Here is a 19,904-nt window from a genome sequence, read left to right as displayed (position 1 = left end):
AAAACTGCTGACAAGCTCAACTCTCTTTTAGTAAGGTAGCTCAAACCTACCTACTTCTCTTTCTACTCCCAGGATCCATCACATAGATAATCAGTTCCTTTGCAAATTATCACACAAACTCTTCACATTAAGAACATTTTGGGGCTTCCCCATCAGATGCTTCATTTATCATAATTGACTTCCAATTGACAGTTTTCAGAGCAAACCTCCAAATGGGGCAAATGGAATCAATACCTCAAATTCAACACAGAGATTCTGGAAGAATACAGTAACATTTAAGACTTCGGTTGTCAGTGTAACAACCAATTAGAACCAGAGGTTTTTCCTAGGCCTATGTTTTCAGAAGAATTCACCAGGCACTGAAAGTCTGATATTTGTGACACTGGGAATAAGAGCATTTTTTGCCATGATGTCCTAAATTTGTCAATATCTTAACAATTATGTCAGAAAATTATATGTTAGTCTGAAGACTACAAATGCAATGAATGGTAAACAAAACCATTCATTTACATCCAAGAGTCAAAAAGAAAGTTCCTGGAAAAACTAAGAATGCTACTAATGCCACTAAAGAGGAAAATTTAAGTCAGTGGACCAGGTGCAGTGGTTCATGCCTGTAATCCCAGCACTTTGGGAGGCTGAGGCAGGTGGATCGCCTGAAGTCAGGAGTTCGAGACCAGCCTGGCCAACATGACGAAACCTCGTCTCTACTAAAAATACAAAAACTAGCCGGACGTGGTGGCATGTGCCTGTAATCCCAGCTACTAGGGGGGCTGAGGCAGGAGGATCGCTTGAACCTGGGAGGCAGAGGTTGCAGTGAGCTGAGATCGTGCCACTGCACTCCAGCCTGGGCAACAGAGCAAGACTCTGTCTCAAAAAAAAAAAAAAAAAAGTAAGTGAGTGGTCCTTATCTTTGGTTTCTAATGAGCTGAATTTATGCTCTGCTTTATCTTGTTTATTTCTAGGCTTCTTCCCCTCATCCTGATTCACCTTACAGAAATCCTTAAGCTCTTCTTCATCTCTTTTAGCTTGATTACAAGGAATCCTTCCAAAAGCATCTTCTGGCCCTGAAATCACTGTATTAGGCAGGAATCCTAAGCATCCATTCCAAAAAACACTAGCCAGAAACTAAAAAATGGGTAATCATAGCAATTTTTTAACATTACTAGTCATTTCTGAAGTCAAATCCAACACAGTAATTATATTCGGATTCCATAAAAAGATTAATACTGAATAAAACCTTTCTGGAACATTTAAACTCATGCACCTGTAATGACATTTTGGTCGACAGCTGTATAAATGATGATGATCACTTAAGATTATAATGAAGAGGAAAAATTCCTATTGCCCAGTGACGTCATAGCAATCAAAACAGTGCAATGCATTACTTACCTATCTGTAGTGATGCTGGTATAAACAAATCTACTGTGCTGCCAGTCACATAAAAGTACAGCATATACAATTACGTATATATAGAACTTAATACTTGATAATGATGATAAATGACTACATTACTGGTTTATGTATTTACTGAGCTATACATTTTAATCTTTATTTTTAGAGTGTACTCCTTCCACTTACTAAAAAAAAGTATAACCGCCTCAGGCAGATGCTTCAGGAGATATTCCAGAAGGTATTCCTATTGTTATAGGAGATGACAGCTCCATGTATGTTATTGCCACTGAAGACCTTCCATTAAGAGGTGGAAGACAGTGATATTTATATCTTGACTCTGTGTAGGCCTAGACGTGTGTGTGTGTGTGTGTGTGTGTGTGTGTGTGTGTGTGTGTGTGTGTGTGTGTGTGTGTGTGTGTGTGTGTGTGTGTGTGTGTGTGTGTGTGTGTGTGTGTGTGTGTGTGTGTGTGTGTGTGTGTGTGTGTGTGTGTGTGTGTGTGTGTGTCACAAAGACCTTAGATGGGTTACAAAGCTCTGAATGCCAAAAAAGACAAGGACACATTCTGCATGTTAGTACTACCACTGTAGTAGTGTGTGTGTCTTAGTTTTTAACAAAAAAGTTTAAACGTAAAAAAATAAAAAGTTTTAAGAATAGTATAAAGGGCCGGGTGTCGTGGCTCATGCCTATAATCCCAGCACTTTGAGAGGCTGAGGCAGGAGGACTGCTTGAGCCCAGGAGTTCAAGACCAGCCTGGGCAATAAAGTGAGACTCTCTCTCTCTACTGAGAAAAAAAAAAAAAGAAAGAAAAAGAAAAAAGCTTATAGAATAAGGACCTAAAGAAACTATTTTTGTACAAGTGTACAATGTTGTTGTGTGTTTTAAGTATTACCTCAAAAGAGCCAAAAAGTTTTAAAGTTTATAAAGTAAAAAGTTACAGTAAGCTAATTTATCATTGTAGAAAAAATATTTTTAAATAAATTTAGTGTAGGCTAAGTGTACAGTGTTTATAAAGTCTACATTAGTATACAATAATGTCCTAGACCTTCATATTCACTCACCACTAACTCACCCAGAGCAACTTCCAGTCCATCCATGGTAAGTACTCTATACAGGTATACTATTTTTTATCTTTTATACCATATTTTTACAGTACGTTTTCTATGTTTAGATACACTTACCACTGTTTTACAACTGCCTACGGTATTCAGTATAACACCTGCTCATATAGGTTTGTAGCCTGGGAGCAACAGACTATATCATGTGTATAGTACACTATATCTATGCCTATGTGTATAGTACACTATATCATCCATCTACGTTTGTGTAAGTACACTCTATGTAATGTTCACACAATGACAAAATTGCCTAACACATTTCTTAGAACATATCTCCATTGTTAAGTGGTGCATGACTGTACTTGAACTTGTTTCTTCAATTGCCTGCTCTTTTTCAAGAACCTAGGAAAAGTGTATTTCTCTAGCAAGAAGACAAGAAGTATGTGTCTTACCTTGGACATAGATAGCATATTCACACAATCCCTGAGTCTCCTGAAGCTGTTCTTTGATAACAGCCTGAAAGAGGAAGAAAAATGCTTCTGAGCAGTGGTTAAGTTTCTTCAGGTGTCTTTAAGAAAAAGTGGACATGGACAGGCCAGGTGCGGTGGCTCATGCCTGTAATCCCAACACTTGGGGAGACCAAGGCAGGCAGATTACGAGGTCAGGAGTTCAAGATCAGCCTAACCAATATGGTGAAACCCCATCTCTACTAAAAATACAAAAATTAGCCAGGCGGTAGTGGCGCGTGCCTGTAATCCCAGCTACTCAGGAGGCTGAGGCAGGAGAATCAACTTGAACCCAGGAGGCAGAGGTTGCAGTGAGCCAAGATCACGCCACTGCACTCCAGCCTGGGCAACAGAGTGAGACTCTGTCTGGAAAAAAAAAAAACAAATAGTAATGAAAAAGTAGACATGGACAAGAATCATATGTAAAAAAACCAAGAGTATTAATAATGCCTAGTAAAGTACTAGTTCATTCAGTTTCTTAAAATGTCAACTCCCTTGTTATGATTACTTCTTCTAGAACAGGGATTTGCAAACTACAGGGCTTACAGGCCCTGTATATTTTTGTACAGCTCTCAAGCTAACAGTGGTTTTTCTATTTCTAAAGGGTTATAAAAAATAAGATAACAAATATGATGTAGAGACTGTATGTGGCCTACAAACCCTAAAATATTGTTGGCCCATTACAGAAAAAGTTTGCCAACCCCTGTCTAAAATCTAACTAGGCAAGCTAAGAAAAGTGTGAAAAGATTTCCAAGTATTATCACAGATGAAAAAGAAAGAGAACCTTTCAAGATTCATACTGGTGGCCGGGCGCGGTGGCTCACGCATGTAATCCCAGCACTTTGGTTGGCCGAGGCGGGCAGATCACCTGAGGTCGGGAGTTTGAGACCAGCCTGACCAACATGCAAAAACCCCATCTCTACTAAAAACATAAAAAATTAGCCAGGCGTGGTGGCACATGCCTGTAATCCCAGCTACTCAAGAGGCTGAGGCAGGAAAATCACTTGAACTCAGGAGGTGGAGGTTGTGGTGAGCCGAGGTCACGCCACTGCACTCCACCCTTGGCGACAAGAGCAAAACTCCATCTCAAAAAAAAAGATTCATACTGGTATCTGCCTTCAGATCAGTGGTGTCAAAAAAAAAAACTGGTATGGGCCGGGTGCAGTGGCTCATGCCTGTAATCCCAGCACTTTGGGAGGCCGAGGCGGGTGGATCACGAGGTCAGCAGTTTGAGACCAGCCTGACCAACATGGTGAAACTCCATCTCTACTACAAATACAAAATATAAAAAAAAATTAGCTGGGCGTGGTGGCAGGCGCCTGTAATCCCAGCGACTTGGGAGGCTGAGGCAGGAGAATCGCTTGAAACCGAAAGGTAGAGATTGCAGTGAGCCGAGATTGCGCCACTGCACTCTAGCCTGGGCAATAAGAGCAAAACTCCATTTAAAAAAAAAAAAAAACTGGTATCAATCTTTGTCATACCAGTATGAATTAGTTCTGTGCATTGCCATAGGTATAAATGCCATAGGTATAAATTAAAAACCTTAGATGGGTCACAAAGCTCTGGATGCCAAAAAAGATGACACCAAGGATACATTCTGCATGTCAGTACTACCACTGTCTGCCTGCAAGTTTGTAACATATATGGTATGTTACCAAAGATACAGAGAAAGGGAAATACAAATGGTTTTTAAATATACAAATGATGATCAACCTTGCAATAAGAGGGAAATTAAAAAATAAAACTCAGGGCTGGGCACAGTGGCTCACGCCTGTAATGCCAGCACTTTGGGAGGCCAAGACAGGCAGATCACAAGGTCAGGAGTTTGAGACCAGCCTGGCCAATATGGTGAAACCCCATCTCCACTAAAAATACAAAAAATTAGCCGGGCGTGCTGACACTCATCTGTAGTCCCAGCTACTCGGGAGGCTGAGGCAGAAGAATCACTTGAACCTGGGAGGCGAGGCTGCAATGAGCCAACATCACGCCATTGCACTCCAGCCTAGGTGACAGTGAGACTCCACCTCAAAAAAAAAAAACTCGACAAAATACCATTTTTCATCTATCCAAAGATAAAAAAGTTAATATGCTGAGTTGAACATCTGCCTCCACCAGAAGACCAACATGTCCAAGAGAGTTGTTTGCTCTTGACAAAAGAAGACACATGGAACACACCTGAACCTGACCCACAGCCTGCAGTCAAACCCAGCCAACCCACAGCTGATCTGAAAGCCCATGAGCAATTAATAAATATCTGTTTGTTGAGGGCCACTGAAACATTGAGGTTGTATGTTCAACATCACTACCATAGCAAAAGATAACCAGTGTATGAAGTATGGGTAAGAAGGAATTCATGTTTTATCACTGAGATATAAACTGCCACACTCTGTTCAGCAGGCACTGTTAGTTGCCCACCCAACATCCTGCCTCTCATTTTTATTATCATGGCAATCTCTTACCTTGCAGGCTTCATAATCTTTCCGGATATAATGAAGATGAATCAACCAGTTCTGCTTCTCCAAAATAGGAAACTCTGGAGCTAGGTAGCATATTTTGACAAAACAAACAACACAGTCATTAGATTTTCTCCTTTAGCACTGTCCTCATGTCTAAACTAACCATAAACATACTGCAATATCACATTAAAATTTTGATGCTACTGACTACAAGAATATATTATAGTGCATCAAAAATGTATAGACTATTAAACTAAGATACTTGTTCTACTACTACATGTTGAATACATATCTTGAGCTTTTGAAGCTTGTAATATCAGTTTCTCATCAAATAATGACTGGGACTGAAAAACATAAAATCATCCTTTGTCTCTTCTTCTCAATCTCTCCTTCCCTGGTTATAGAAGGTGAATAGAAAGACTTTCTAAAGGAGATTGCAGGAATGTCACTAAGGAAATATATCAGGGGAATCTGCCCCCAATATTTCAACGTAGGTTCTTTCTATTTTCCATAAGCATTGGCCAGCTGAGAAATAAAGAGTACAAAGATAGGAATTTTACAGCTGGGCCTCCAGGGATGACATCACATATCATCGGTAGGACCGTGATGCCCACCTGAGCTGCAAAACAATCAAGTGTTTATTAAGGATTTCAAAAGGGGAGGGGGCCTAAGAACAGCGAGTAGGTCACAAAGATCACATGCCTCAAAGGGCAAAAAGGAGAACAAAGATCACATGCTTCTGAGGAAACAGGACAAGGGCAAAATCAGAAACTCCTGATAAGGGTCCAACAAAGATCACAAGGCAAAGGGCAAAAGCAAAATTACTGATAAGAGTCTATGTTCAGTGGTGCACAAATTGTCTTGATAAACATCTTAAACAACAGAACACAGTGTTTGAGAACAGAGAACTGATCTGACCTCAAATTTACCAGAGTGGGGTTTTTTTCTCCACCCTAATAAGCCTGAGGGTATTTCAGGAGACCAGGGTGTATTTCAGTCCTTATCTCAACAGCATAAGACAGACACTCCCAGAGTGGCCGTTTATAGACCTCCCCGCCCTCCCCCCCCAGGAATGCATTCCTTCTCCAGAGTATTAATTATTAAAATTCCTTGCTAGGAAAAGTATTTAGCGATATCTTCCCTACTTGCATGTCCATTTATAGGCTCTCTGCAAGAAGAAAAATATGGCTCTATTTTGCCCAACCCCACAGGCAGTCAGACCTTATGGTTGTCTTCCCTTGTTCCCTAAAATTGCTGTTATTCTGTTCTTTTTCAAGGTGCACTGATTTCATATTGTTCAAATACACGTTTTACAATCAATTTGTACAGTTAACACAATTATCATAGTGGCCCTGAGGTGACGTACATCCTCAGCTTACGGAGATAACAGGATTAAGAGATTAAAGTAAGACAGGTGTAAGAAATTATAATATTATTTGGGAACTGACAAATGTCCATGAAATCTTCACAATTTATGTTCCTCTGCCACGGCTCCAGCCAGTCCCTCCGTTTGGGGCCCCTGACTTCCCGCAACAGAAATATATATATAAGATAGTTAATATCACATGTGGCCAGGTGCAGTGGCTCACACCTGTAATCCCAGCACTTTGGGAGGCCAAGGTGGGCGGATCACAAGGTCAGGAGATAGAGACCATCCTAGCAAACACGGTGAAACCCTGTCTCTACTAAAAATACAAAAAATTAGCTGGGCATGGTAGCACACACCTGTAGTGCCAGCTACTTGGGAGGCTGAGGCAGAAGAATCACTTGAACCTGGGAGAAGGAGGTTACAGTGAGCCGAGATCGCGCCACTGCACTCCAGCCTGGTGAAAGAGCAAGACTCCGTCTCAAAAAAAAAAAAAAAAAATCACATCTGATGATCAGAGTACCAAAAATATTTTAAATAGTTAAACACAATCTTTAGAAATAGCTTAAATGAGAACATTATGCTGTTGCCCAGAAATGAGAAGTCAACGATGAAAAAAATCTAGTTGAGTCATTGAAAATGGCTCACAATACAGACACCATAAAATGAGTTAACTGCCCACTGAAATCAGAAGTTTAAAATATGGTCAAATTCATTAAGAAATTACTTTTCTGTGGTAACAAGGAGTAGAAAGATCCAAATTAACCTAAGAATAGTGAAGATCTCAAGGAAGGAAGAGCGAAGAACAGAATTATGAAAAGACAGGAGACTTCAACTCTTTAATGCTTATTTCTCAAAAAAATAAAAAGCTTTAAAGTAAACGTGACTAAATGTTTTTTATTAAGCCTAGCCAGTGAGTACATGTGAGTTTATATTATTTTTTGTGAATTTTAACATGTTGGAGACAGTCCTTTTTAAAAATGGAAAAGAGGCCAGATGTGGTGGCTCATGCCTATAATTCCAGCACTTTGGGAGACCGAGGGGGGCAGATCATTTGAGTCCAGGAGTTTGAGGTCAGCCTGGACAACATGGTGAAACCCCATCTCTACAAAAAATACAAAAATTAGCAGGGTGTGGTGGCGCATGCCTGTCATCCCAGCTACTAGGGAGGCTGAGGCACCAGAATCACTTGAACCTGGTGCAGGGAGGTTGCAGTGAGCCGAGATTGTGACACTGTACTCCAACCTGGGCCACAGAGCAAGATTCTGTCTCCAAAAAAAAAAAAAAGAAAAAAGGAAAAGAAAGGGAAGAGCAGGGGGAAGAGAGGAAAATGACTGCAATCCATTTCTTGATGTTCTGCAACCTAAGGAGAAACAACCTAAAGAAAACCAAAAAACTTCTATGTCCATAATATGACAGGAAGAAAAAAAAAGCTTACTGTGACTCAGAGTTAATGTTGCCTGAAAACAAAAATTAAAAGGTACAACCAGACACACTGGCTCACAACTGTAATCCCAGCACTTTGGGAGGCTGTGGCAGGAGGATCAGTTGAGCCCAGAAATTTGATACCAGCCTGGGCAATATAGCAGGACCCTCATTTCAACAAAAAATTTAAATTTTTTTAAAAAATAAAAAAGAAGTAATGCTGCTCATTGCTATCCAAGAATAGGGATTATCAATGGAATTTGTAAGAAGAAATTACAACAGAAAGTATGGATATGACTTTACATGCCAGGAACAAGAAAAAAAGTAAAATTTTAAGCAACTGACTCTTCATTTTCTGACTACACACATTTTCTTAGTAGAACCGCCCTTCTAGTCGTTGGGGCCTATCTGAAATTCTTCTAAGACTTGTGTTTCCTTTCTTTTCTTCCCCTAGGCCTCACCAATGACCAGACCTTGGCCATTCACATTCTACTTAACCACTTCCAGAAGCAAATCTCCTTTGAAAAAGCCACACGAGTCACCAAGCTTAAAGACATGTGAGTGTGTTAAGTGCATAAAGTGCACCGTCATAAATAGTTCCAGGGTCTGGGGGCGGTCGCTCACGCCTGTAATCCTAGCATTTTGGGAGGTCCAGGCAGGTGGATCATGAGGTCAGATCATCGAGACAATCCTGGTTAACACAGTGAAACCAAGTCTCTACTAAAAATACAAAAAATTAGCCGGGCGTGGTGGCAGGCGCCTATAATCCCAGCTACTCGGGAGGCTGAGGCAGGAGAATCGCTTGAACCCAGGAGGCGGGGGTTGCAGTGAGCCGAGATCACACCACTGCACTCCAGCCTGGTCAACAGAGAGAGACTCCATCTCAAAAATAAGTAAATAAATAAATAAATAGTTCTGAGACAAGTAGCTTACTAAGTAATCTTGGACCAAGTCTCAACTGCATGACCCAGTCCTCTGTCACCTACCTACTAAAGGGAAAGAGTAAAAGAGAATGAGGCACTGAATCCTTTTGAGTTTATACTAAGTATTACAAACCTTAGATACTTAGTATAATATCACTAAGTAGCCTAAAAGAAAATTTATAAAATGTTAATTTTCAAGTCTTAGCTGTATTAAAATCTCACAATAAAAGACAATCAGGGCTAGCCACAGTGGCTCACGCCTGTAACCCCAGCACTTTGGGAGGCCCAGGTGGACGGATTACTCGAGTCCAGCAGTTCGAGGCCAGCCTGGACAAACCCCATCTCTACAAAAGATACAAAAAAATTAGCCAGGAGTGTAGGCACAAGCCTGTAATCCCAGCTACTCCGGAGGCTGAGTTAGGAGGACTGCTTGAGCCTGGGAGGCAGAGGTTGCAATGAACCATGATCGTGCACTGCACTCCAACCTGGGTGACAGAGTGAGACCCAGTCTCAAAGAAAAAAAAAAAGGACAAACCACGTTTTGTGTTTCCTGAGTGAAAGCTGGAGAAAAAAGTGTTCAATTTGTAAGGTAGCTCAAGAACCCAAACGCTCATTAAATGGAACCCTAGGGATTAGAAAAAGGAAAATCCACCAAATCCAGTGCTGAAGGTCATTTCACACTCTTGGAGATGTAGCTGTCCAAAAGCTAAAAGAATTTTCGTTCCATCAAATATTTTAGAGAACATTTCAGTGTACACAACTGTCCTATTACCAAATGTGTGACCTGGGAAATTTATAGTTTTCTCATCTGTAAAACCAAGACTCATTCACTCAACCAATATTTGCTGGGTACCTACCATGTTCCAGGCACTGTTCTAGGCACTGGGAATACAGCAGTGAACAAAACTGACTCCCTGATTTCATGGAGCTTATAATTGAGGGCAGGGGCTGCTACCACACAGGATAGATAATAAAGTATGTGACACTTATGAGTGATATTTTTCTATGGAGAAAAATAAAGCAGGGAAGAGAAACAGTGCCGGGTGGGGTGTTTTACTTTTAAATAGAAGGGCCAGGAAATAAAATACTCATCCTCATAGAGTTGTGAGTATCAAATTACCTAATATATAAAGAGGTTCAAATAGTGCCTGGTACATAGTAAGCCTTAAAGAAATGTTACCTATTATTGTTGCTGTTTTTTTGCTTTCTTTTTTGTTTTTTTTTTGAGATGGAGTCGAGTTCTGTCATAAAGGCCGGAGTGCAGTGGCGCGATCTTAGCTCACTGCAATCTCCACCTCCCAGATTCAAACGATTCTTATGACTCAACCTACTGAGTAGCTGGGATTACAGGCACACGCCACTATGCTCAGCTAATTTTTGCATTTTTAGTAGAAATGGGGTTTTGCCATGTCCGCCAGGCGGGTCTTGAACTCCTGACCTCAAGTGATCCACCTGCCTCAGTCTCCCAAAGTGCTGGGATTACAGGTGTGGGCCACTGTACTGGGCCTGTTGCTGTTATTTTTATTACCATTATTATCTACTTATCATCAAAGATGAAGGAATTCTGGATACCTCAGAAATCCCTAGAATCAATGAATCCTGAACTTACAATTCGAATTTTACCTGTAAATATATAAGTTGAATTTCTGGTATTCCAAATCATTGCTCACTCCAACTCCCCCTAAAAATGGAGATGCTGATTCTTACATGCTTTCACAGGTATTATGAGAATTACTAGTTGAAAGATCCTCCACAAAACATAAGCATGTAAATGCAGAGCAGTCTCCCCTATTTTGCAATAAAGCAGAGTGATCATCTCCAATGCTACATTTCAGGAGCCTGTGTTACCACAGAAGTCAGGTAGCCAGCTGACGAGATGAAGACAAGGTAATGGCTTTTAGTGAGTTATAAAAAAGACCTCATTCATATCCCAGCTACCACACTACCCCTCCACCATCACCAAGACAGTGGGGGCAGAAGGCTGGCAACCTAGCAACAATACTCCCTTGCCACTTCTCTTGCCCCATTCTACTCTTTTGTAACATCTCTTCCCCTTCTTTCTCCCTTTAAGGATGCACCTGACATATTTTAAACAATTCCGGAAGTGAATAAACATGACACCTCAAGAATTCTCCCCTGTAGTTTGCCCTAGGTGCTAAATTCTCTCAGAAGAATTTCAAATTCTGCTTAGGCTCAAAAATCAAACCTTTACATGACACTTTGATTAATGCTAGGGATAGTATGCTAGCTATGTAAGTACTAAGCAGAAAACTATTATGGTTCAGATTTTTCGTTGCAAAATTTACTAAATAAGGCTTTTGTAAATACATTGCAACTAAAGCCTTTTTAAAAAAAAAAATATTCATCAAAGAAAGGATTTCTTCCAGGACTAGCAGACATGTAGCACATAAAAGTTTTCACATGTAGAATTTCAATCTTGATTCAATACCAGCCTTCTATGGGGCCTAGGGCAAGTTATTTCACTTCTCTGGGCCTCCATTTATCCCCCCTATAATTTTCACCCGAAAATCCAAAGAATCTGAAAATGGTCATTCAATAAATGTTAATTTCCTCATGCCAAACAGGAATTATAACACTTTTCTACCTCAATAGGATATTTGCGGTATCAAAAGAGATAACAAATCTTGACAAGAATATAAATGTAAGACATTTTCATTACTATCATTTTGAGCCCTGTATCAGTCAAAGCCTAACAAAAAACCACTTGAGGATTTGAAACACAAGGACTTTAATGCAGAGAACAGGCAATGGAAGAAATGAGAGGCCCAACAGGGAATGGTGAGACAAATCAGAAGTCTGCATGAGCAAAAAGCCACTATGACTCTGAAGCCTGAAGGTCGGGTAGGCAAGCCCTGTCTTCTCCTTCCTCTTGCCTTCTAATCTCCTGCCAGTTCCTCCACTTGCTAATCCAGCCAGAAACTGCTGACACAGAAGCCTGGAAAGAAAAGGAGGCTGCAAGAGTCAGCTCCTCACTATACCAAAAAGAGAAGAGAAGGCAAGGACTGGATCTGAGGGCAAACAGGCCCAGGATCAAGAGAAACATCTACTCTGTTCAGGGACATAAATGACGATGAAGGAAGAGGAAGAGACTAGGCTGAATCAGTATTGACTCAAGAATACATGCTAGAAGCTGGCCTTTAATTTTTTAATTATACTGCTGCTATCCAGTTTGTTTGCTTCTCATTAGCTTGAAATGAGGAAGAAAAAAAGTCATATAAAAGATTAGCTAATTATGGTTTTACTTTATAGCTTATTTCCTCAAATCAAAATTTAACAATTATATCCTTGTTAAGGGTGTGTGTATGTATCTCAAAGTTTTTCTCTCTTATTATTCCACTGAATATTCACATAAGGCCAGTGAGTTATGCAATTCAGAGAACATTCTCACATTACAAAGGAGGAAATTAAGGCCCTAAAGGTTAAGTAAATTGTCCACATTCAACAAGTAGTTAATGGAAGAGGCAGGACTATAACCCAGGTCTCCAAGGTAACCCATTAAACCAAGTTTCTGCCCAATCATAAAGGATTTTCTAATATTACAATGTAAATGTTTGGGCTGTCAATTAGACATAACTGAGCAATACAACATTAATGATTTTAAAGCGGCCAGGCACAGTGGCTCATGCCTGTAATCCCAGCACTTTGGGAGGCCGAGGCAGGCAGATCACGAGGTCAAGAGATCGAGACCATCCTGGACAACATGGTGAAACCCCGTCTCTATTAAAAATACAAAAAAAAAAAAAAAATTAGCTGGGCCTGGTGGCACACACCTGTAGTCCCAGCTACTTGGGAGGCTGAGGCAGGAGAATTGCTTGAATCCGGGAGGCAAAGGTTGTGGTGAGCAGAGATCGCACCACTGCACTCCAGCCTGGCGACAGAGCAAGACTCCGTCTCAAGAAAATAATGATTTTAAAGCTTTTCTGTTTTTTTTTTTTAAACAGCGCTTTTCATATACCAAAGTAGGAAGACTTTCAAATGATTTTTAAAAATAAATAGTTGGTTTTCTTAAAAATACATACTTACAGTAAAACAAAATTCAAAGGGCACATAGGATACTAAACAAAAGACCCATTCCATTCCTATCCCTCACCAGAGGTGAAGCATTTCTTGAGTATTTTCAAGGAATTTCTATGCACATATAAGCATATGAGCAAGTGTATGTGTGTGTTTGTACACCTTTATTTTACACATGGGGATTATATTAACCGCATTTTAAAAATTACTTGCTAATATTTACTAAGCCTAAAAATATCCTTCTTGGTGACCCTGAAAATCCTACTCCTAAGTATGTATGTGTACCAAAAAACATGTACAAGACTCTTCATGGTGGCATTATTCATAATACATCACAATCAAAATATCCCAAATGTTCATCAAGTATAAAATCAATAGACTTAGGTAGAGCCCCATAATAGCATATATATAACAAGGAAGAAAACAACCAACCACTACTACATGCAACAACATAGATGAATCTCACAAACACAATTCTGAGCAAAGAAGCCAGATATTAAAAAGTACACACTGCACAATTCCATTTACATTAAATTCAAAAGCAGGCAAAACTGATCTAGAAGATGGAAGTTAAATACAAGTTACTACCTTCGGGAGGGGTGGTTAATGACTGGTAGGGAATAAGGAGGCGGCCTGGAGGGCACTGATAATATTCTATACCTTAATCTAGGTGGTGATTACATGGGTATGTTTACTTTGAAAAATTCACTGCACAGTACAATTATGATTTATGTATGTACTTTCCTGTATATATATTTCAATAGAAAGATATCAAAAATTACTGATTGAGCCAAATTAGACATTTTCTAAAACCAAAAAATTAACTTCTGCAATATTAATGCAGAAAAGGGAGGGGACACACAACTCAGTCTGGGGTAAGGATCAAGATTTCCTAGACAAGACAGAGAAGGCATTAATCACAAAAGAAAAATAATAGTAAATTGGCCTTCATCAAAATTAAAACTTTTGATCATTAAAAGATACCTTAATAAAACGAAAGTAGTAAAACACAGGCTGGGGGGAAATATTTACCACACATATAACAGACAAAGGACTTACATTCAGAATATATAAAGAAGTCTCACAAATCAATAATAAGGAAAAAAGAAATTTAAAAATAGGCAAAAAACTTGAGCAGGCACTACACAAAAGATATGACCAATAAGTATATGAAAAGGTGTTCAACATCACTAGTCATTAGTGTAATGCAAATTAAAATCACAATAAAACACAATACGCCCACCAGCAAGTCTAACATGAAAAAGACTGATAGTAACAAATGTTGGCAAGAATGTAGGCAAACAGAATCCTCACACGTTGCTGGTGGTAGGGTAAAATTGTACAACCACTTTGGAAAATACTTTGGCAGTTTATTATAAAGTTAAAACAAACAGTTCACATATGACCCAGCAATTCCACTCCTTATTCAAGTGAAAACACATGCCACATGCACACACAAAAAAAGACCAGTAAATAAACGTTCAGGCCGGGTGTGGTGGCTCATGCCTGTAATTCCAGCACTTTGGGAGGCAGAGGTGGGCGGATCATGAGGTCAGGAATTCAAGACCAGCCTGGCCAATATGGTGAAACCCCGTCTCTACTAAAAGTACAAAAATTAGCCGGGCATGGTGGCACGCACCTGTAGTCCCAGCTACTCAGGAGGCTGAAGCTGAAGAATCTATTGAACCTGGGAGATGGAGGTTACAGTGAGCTGAGATCGCACCACTGCACTCCAGCCTGGGCAATAAAGCGAGACTCCATCTCTAAATAAATAGATGTTCATAGAAACTTTCACAGTACTCAAAAACTAGAAACATTGCAAATATTCATTAACAGGAGAATGGACAAACAGTGATATATTCATGCAACTGAATACTAAACAGCATTTTTTAAATAAAAGAACTACTGATACATATAACAACATGGATGAATTTCCAAAACAACATGTTGTATGAAAGTTGCCAAAAGCTAAATAGTAGATACTGTATGGCTCCCTTTGTGTGAAGTTCAAGCACAACTTATAGGAAAGTTCAAAATCAATTTATACAGGCAGAAATCAGAATGGTGGTTGCATCTGGCGAAGTGAAGCAGAAGACTTAACTGGAAAAAGGCATGAGGAAACTTTCTAGGTGATAAAAACATTTAATTTGATCTGATGATTACAGGAATATAAATATGTACACGAGTATACATATCTGTCAAAATTCAAGATATGTGTACTTCAGATTTAAAGATTTACTAGCATTGAAATTAAAAATAATAGGGAAAAATTAGATATATACTACCTTCCATTTAAATTAGAAGTTAACATTGTTCCTCAAAAATTAAACAGAATTGGGCCAGGCACGGTGGCTCACACCTGTAATCCCAGAACTTTGGGAGGCTTTGGGGTGGATCACGAGGTCAGGAGTTCGATGCCAGTCTGGCCAACATATTGAAACCCCGTTTCTACTAAAAATACAAAAAATTAGCCAGGCTTGGTGGTGGGCGCCTGTAATACCAGCTACACGGGAAGCTGAGGCAAGAGAATCACTTGAACCCGGGAGGCAGAGGTTGCAGTGGAAAAAAAAAAAAAAAAAAAAAACAATGCTTAGCTCATCAATTTAATTAGTGGAGCGGTGGGGCAAAAGCCAGATTACAATAGACAAATAGACTCAGAGGTGAGGATACCAAGACAAGTAAGATAAACTATTCTTTCAAAAAGCTAATCAATATAAGTCATTCACTATCACAGTAGAAATAGTGAGATTTGATAACTACTTATCAAAGACTGTGAGACTGGTTTCATGTAGACTTTAGGGTGAATTAGGTAACAACTAAATCACCTTGTAACTCTACAATTCTATATATACAACAACCAAAATTAGCAAAAGGAAAAGATTAATGAAGAGCATGTACAGCATCTAAAAATCAAAATCACGTCTGAGAACCAAATATATACACAGTAATTAGTCTGTAGAATAAATTATTATATACAGTACAGGAAATGACATATTTCTAGAATATCTACAAAATTCCTAGTTTCTACAACTTTTAAATTCTTTAAGAATTATTGACATATAAAGACTCTAAGGAAAACAACACAAATGCCCATCAACAGACAGATAAACAAAATGTGATATATACATACACTAGAATATTATTCAACCTTAAAAAGGAATGAAATTCTGACACATGCTACAACATGAATGAATCTTGAAAATGCTGAGTGGAATAAGCCAGACAGAAAAGGGCAAATATTGTATGATTCACCTTATATGAAAAACCTAGAATAGTCAAATTCATAGATACAGAAAACAGAATGGAGATTACCAGGATCTGGGGAGACAAGGGGATGTGGAGATTTATTGTTTAATGGGTACAGTGTTTCTGTCTGGAATGATGAAACACTTCTAGAAATGGACAGTGGTGATGGCTGCACAACTTTGTAAATGTACTTAATGCCACTGACTTACACACTTAAAAATGGCAAATTTTATGTATATTTTACAATAATAAATTATTCTATTAAACAATTACTCTAAAACCAGATATCAAGCTAAGATCAGGTTTCTTACATAGTGAGTATGTTGTCTCAGGTTGTGGACAAAACTCATCCTCAGCTATGGCCACCCTAAAATGGGTAAAGTTTTCAATGAAGACTCCTTTAAGGAAGGAAATAGACTCAAGCAGTAAATCAGTTCACTCACCTCAATGATGGGTAAGATCTTCAGCTGAAAGCCAAGAAGAAAGTCACCTAAGGTCACATCATGGGGCAAAAGGAAGAGGACTTCAGTAGCCTCATGTAGGATATTATTTTCTCAGAACCACCAAGTAGTTCTGATCAACAATTTCATTGCCTGTTCTTGAAAAAGTCCTGATATATTTGGACAAAAATACCAAATAGAAATCTGTTTATCCCTTCCACAGTTGGCAGTCATCACCCTCAAAACTAAAGAGTCAAACTAGGAATATGGACCTCTCAAGCTGAGGAGGAAAGGGTGAGGGAGAGGCACAATATCCATTCTCAGTCAAAATGCCTCCAATTGCTACTTGTTCAAATAACGTCCCTCAGCTTGCTAATCCAACTTCTGTGTGAATTCTTTATGCACTTACCAACTTCCTGCCTTCTATTTCCAAGTATTATACTACTTAACCAGAGGAGTGGTTCTCAAGTGGGAACAATTTTGCCCCAGAAGGAATAACTGACAACATCTGGAGACACTTTTGGTTGTTAGAATTAAGTGCTACTGTCATCTACCAGGTAGAAGCCAGGGATGTTGTTAACCATCCTACAATATACAGGACAACTTCAACAAAGATTTATCTTGCTCAAAATATCATTCATGCCAAAGCTGAAAAAACCTGAACTAGAGGTTTAGAAAAAAGTCTAAGGATTTCACAGTAAAATGTGACAGCTTTTTATTCAAAGTACTACTTTTTTAATTTGTTAAAGTCCCGTTAATCCTTAAGGATGATAGTTCTTCTGTTAATACTTCCCTATATTGGGCTGGATGCAGTGGCTCATGCCTGTAATCCCAGTACTTTGGGGGGCCAAAGCAGGTGGATCACTTGAGGTCAGGAGTTCAAGACCAGCCTGGCCAACGTGGTGAAACCCCATCTGTACTAAAAATAAAAAAATTAGCCAGGCATGGTGGTTCATGCCAATAATCCCAGCTACTTGGGAGGCTGAAACAGCAGAATCACTTGAACCCAGGAGGTGGAGGTTGCAGTGAGCCGAGATCGCACCACTGCACTCCAGCCTGGGTGACAGAGCCAGCCTCCGCCTCAAAAACAAACAAACCAACAAACATTATATGAGGTTTAAAAGCCACTGAAAAATTTACATAACCCAGTTGCAATAGCCCATGCCTGTAATTCCAGTACTTCAGGAGGCCGAAGATGGATTATCACTTGAAGTCAGGAGTTCAAAACCAGCCTGGGCAACAGAGCCAGACACCCGTTTCTATAAAAAAAATTTTAAAAATTAGCCAGGCATGGTGGCATGCACCTATAGACCCAGCTACTGGGGAAGACCATTTGAACCCAGGAGTTTCAGGTTGCAGTGAGCTATAATCACACCACTGCACTCTAGCTTGGGTGACAGAGCGAGACCCTCTCTCTCTCAAAATAATAATAATGTATGATTCCATTTATTTGGCATTCCAAGAAAGGCAAAATTAGGAAGAAAGAAACAGATTAATGGCTGCCAGCAATTGGGAATGGAAGAAGTAGTTTACTACAAAGTAAAGGTGACTTTTGGGGGAGTAATTAAACTTTTATAACTTGATTATGGTGCTAGTAGTGGTTACATGGCTAGTTTCATTTGTCGAAACTCAGAATTTGTACTAAAAAAAGGGAATTTTACTCTACAAAAATTATACGTTGATACCATTCAAATACTGGCCAAAACAAAACTAAAATGACTAAAACTAAAATATTATCAGGCAAAGTAGACTTCAAACAAGGAATATTATCAGAAATTGAAGAGGAATATTACATAATGACAAACGGGTCAATTTACCAAGAAATCAGACAATCCTAAATGTATATGCATCCAACAACAGATCTTCAAAATACACAAATCAAAAATTGATAGAACTGAAAGTAGAAACAAATCCACAATTACATTTGCACACTTCAACACTCTTCTATCACCCTTCCAATCAGTAACTACATCAGTAAGAATATGAATATCTGTAATTGTAAGTATATACAGAACACTATCAACCAACTTGACCTAATTGACATTTACAGAATGCTACCTCCAACAAGAGCAGAATACACATTCTTTCCAAGTGCACATGAGACATTCACCAACACAGGCCACATTGTGGGCCGTAAAACAAACCATATAAAGAATGTTCTCTACCCACAATAGAATTAAACTAGAAACCAACAAAGCAAAAAGATATCTGGAACTTCATAGAGTGGTTTTTCCAGAAGCAGAAAATTAGTACACACTTACATAATAATCAAACCCCATTTAAATAATTTCCAGGTCAGACCAACCTCCTAATATCTAATAACTCTATTAAATAAAAGCTAGATGTGACAGAACATTTAGACTATTATTTCTTTCCCCAACACTCATTTTGAAATCATATAGAATAGATAAAAGAATCAACAAGAGAGAGAAATCTGCCGGGCGCAGTGGCTCACGCCTGTAATCCCAACACTTTGGGAGGCCAAGGTGGGCAGATCACCTCAGGTGAACACCTGAGGTCAGGAGTTCGACACCAGCCTGGCAAACACAGTGAAACCTCATCTCTACTAAAACACAAAAGTTAGCCAGGTGTGGTGGCATGAGCCTGTAATCCCAGCTACTCGGGAGGCTGAGGCAGGAGAATTGCTTGAGCCCCAGAGGCAAAGGTTGCAGTGAGCCGAGATTGCGCTACTGCACTCCAGCCTGGGCGACAGTGAGACTCTGCCTCCAAAAAAAAAAAAAAAAAAAAGAGAGAGAGAGAGAGAGAAATCTGTGCAAATATACACATACAATGAAATTGCATACAGACCTTTTTTCTGCCGGGGTTTTTGAGACTCAGTAGATACAGGAAATTGAGTTCTCTGAAATAAAATAAGTAGTCTATATTGAAGCACCACAATATAAACTTGCTAACTTAAAGAAGCATCCAAATAACAAGAATAATCAGTAGCTCATCAATTATGCAATTAATCCATTAAATCCATATTCTGATAGAATTATTTTAAATATGGTTTAAAAAACAAATGTCAAGTCATACTTTTGCTATCCAAACTATTAACA

At 39.2% G+C, this 19,904-nt stretch overlaps 1 protein-coding gene across 5 annotated transcripts in view; it reads right to left on the bottom strand.

Moving 5' to 3' along the window:
* Positions 1-19,904, bottom strand: part of BBS4 (Bardet-Biedl syndrome 4) — a 52,151-nt gene that overhangs the window by 23,686 nt on the left and 8,561 nt on the right. For 4 of the 5 annotated variants that reach the window (XM_024232712.3, XM_054531639.2, XM_024232711.3 and 1 more), the window contains exons 2-4: positions 19,654-19,705; positions 5,414-5,493; positions 2,901-2,964 (exon numbers count right to left, since the gene is read on the bottom strand). In XM_024232712.3, the coding sequence (XP_024088480.3) occupies positions 2,901-2,964; positions 5,414-5,493; positions 19,654-19,705 (196 nt within the window). The remainder of the gene's footprint in view (positions 1-2,900; positions 2,965-5,413; positions 5,494-19,653; positions 19,706-19,904) is intronic. The other variant, XM_054531641.2, reaches the window with a different exon arrangement.

The sequence above is a fragment of the Pongo abelii genome, chromosome 16 (genome assembly GCF_028885655.2).
Source record: "Pongo abelii isolate AG06213 chromosome 16, NHGRI_mPonAbe1-v2.0_pri, whole genome shotgun sequence".
Taxonomy (NCBI): Eukaryota; Metazoa; Chordata; class Mammalia; order Primates; family Hominidae; genus Pongo; species Pongo abelii.
The sequence above is the reverse complement of the archived record's forward strand: the minus strand, read 5'-3'. Positions and strand labels throughout refer to the sequence as shown.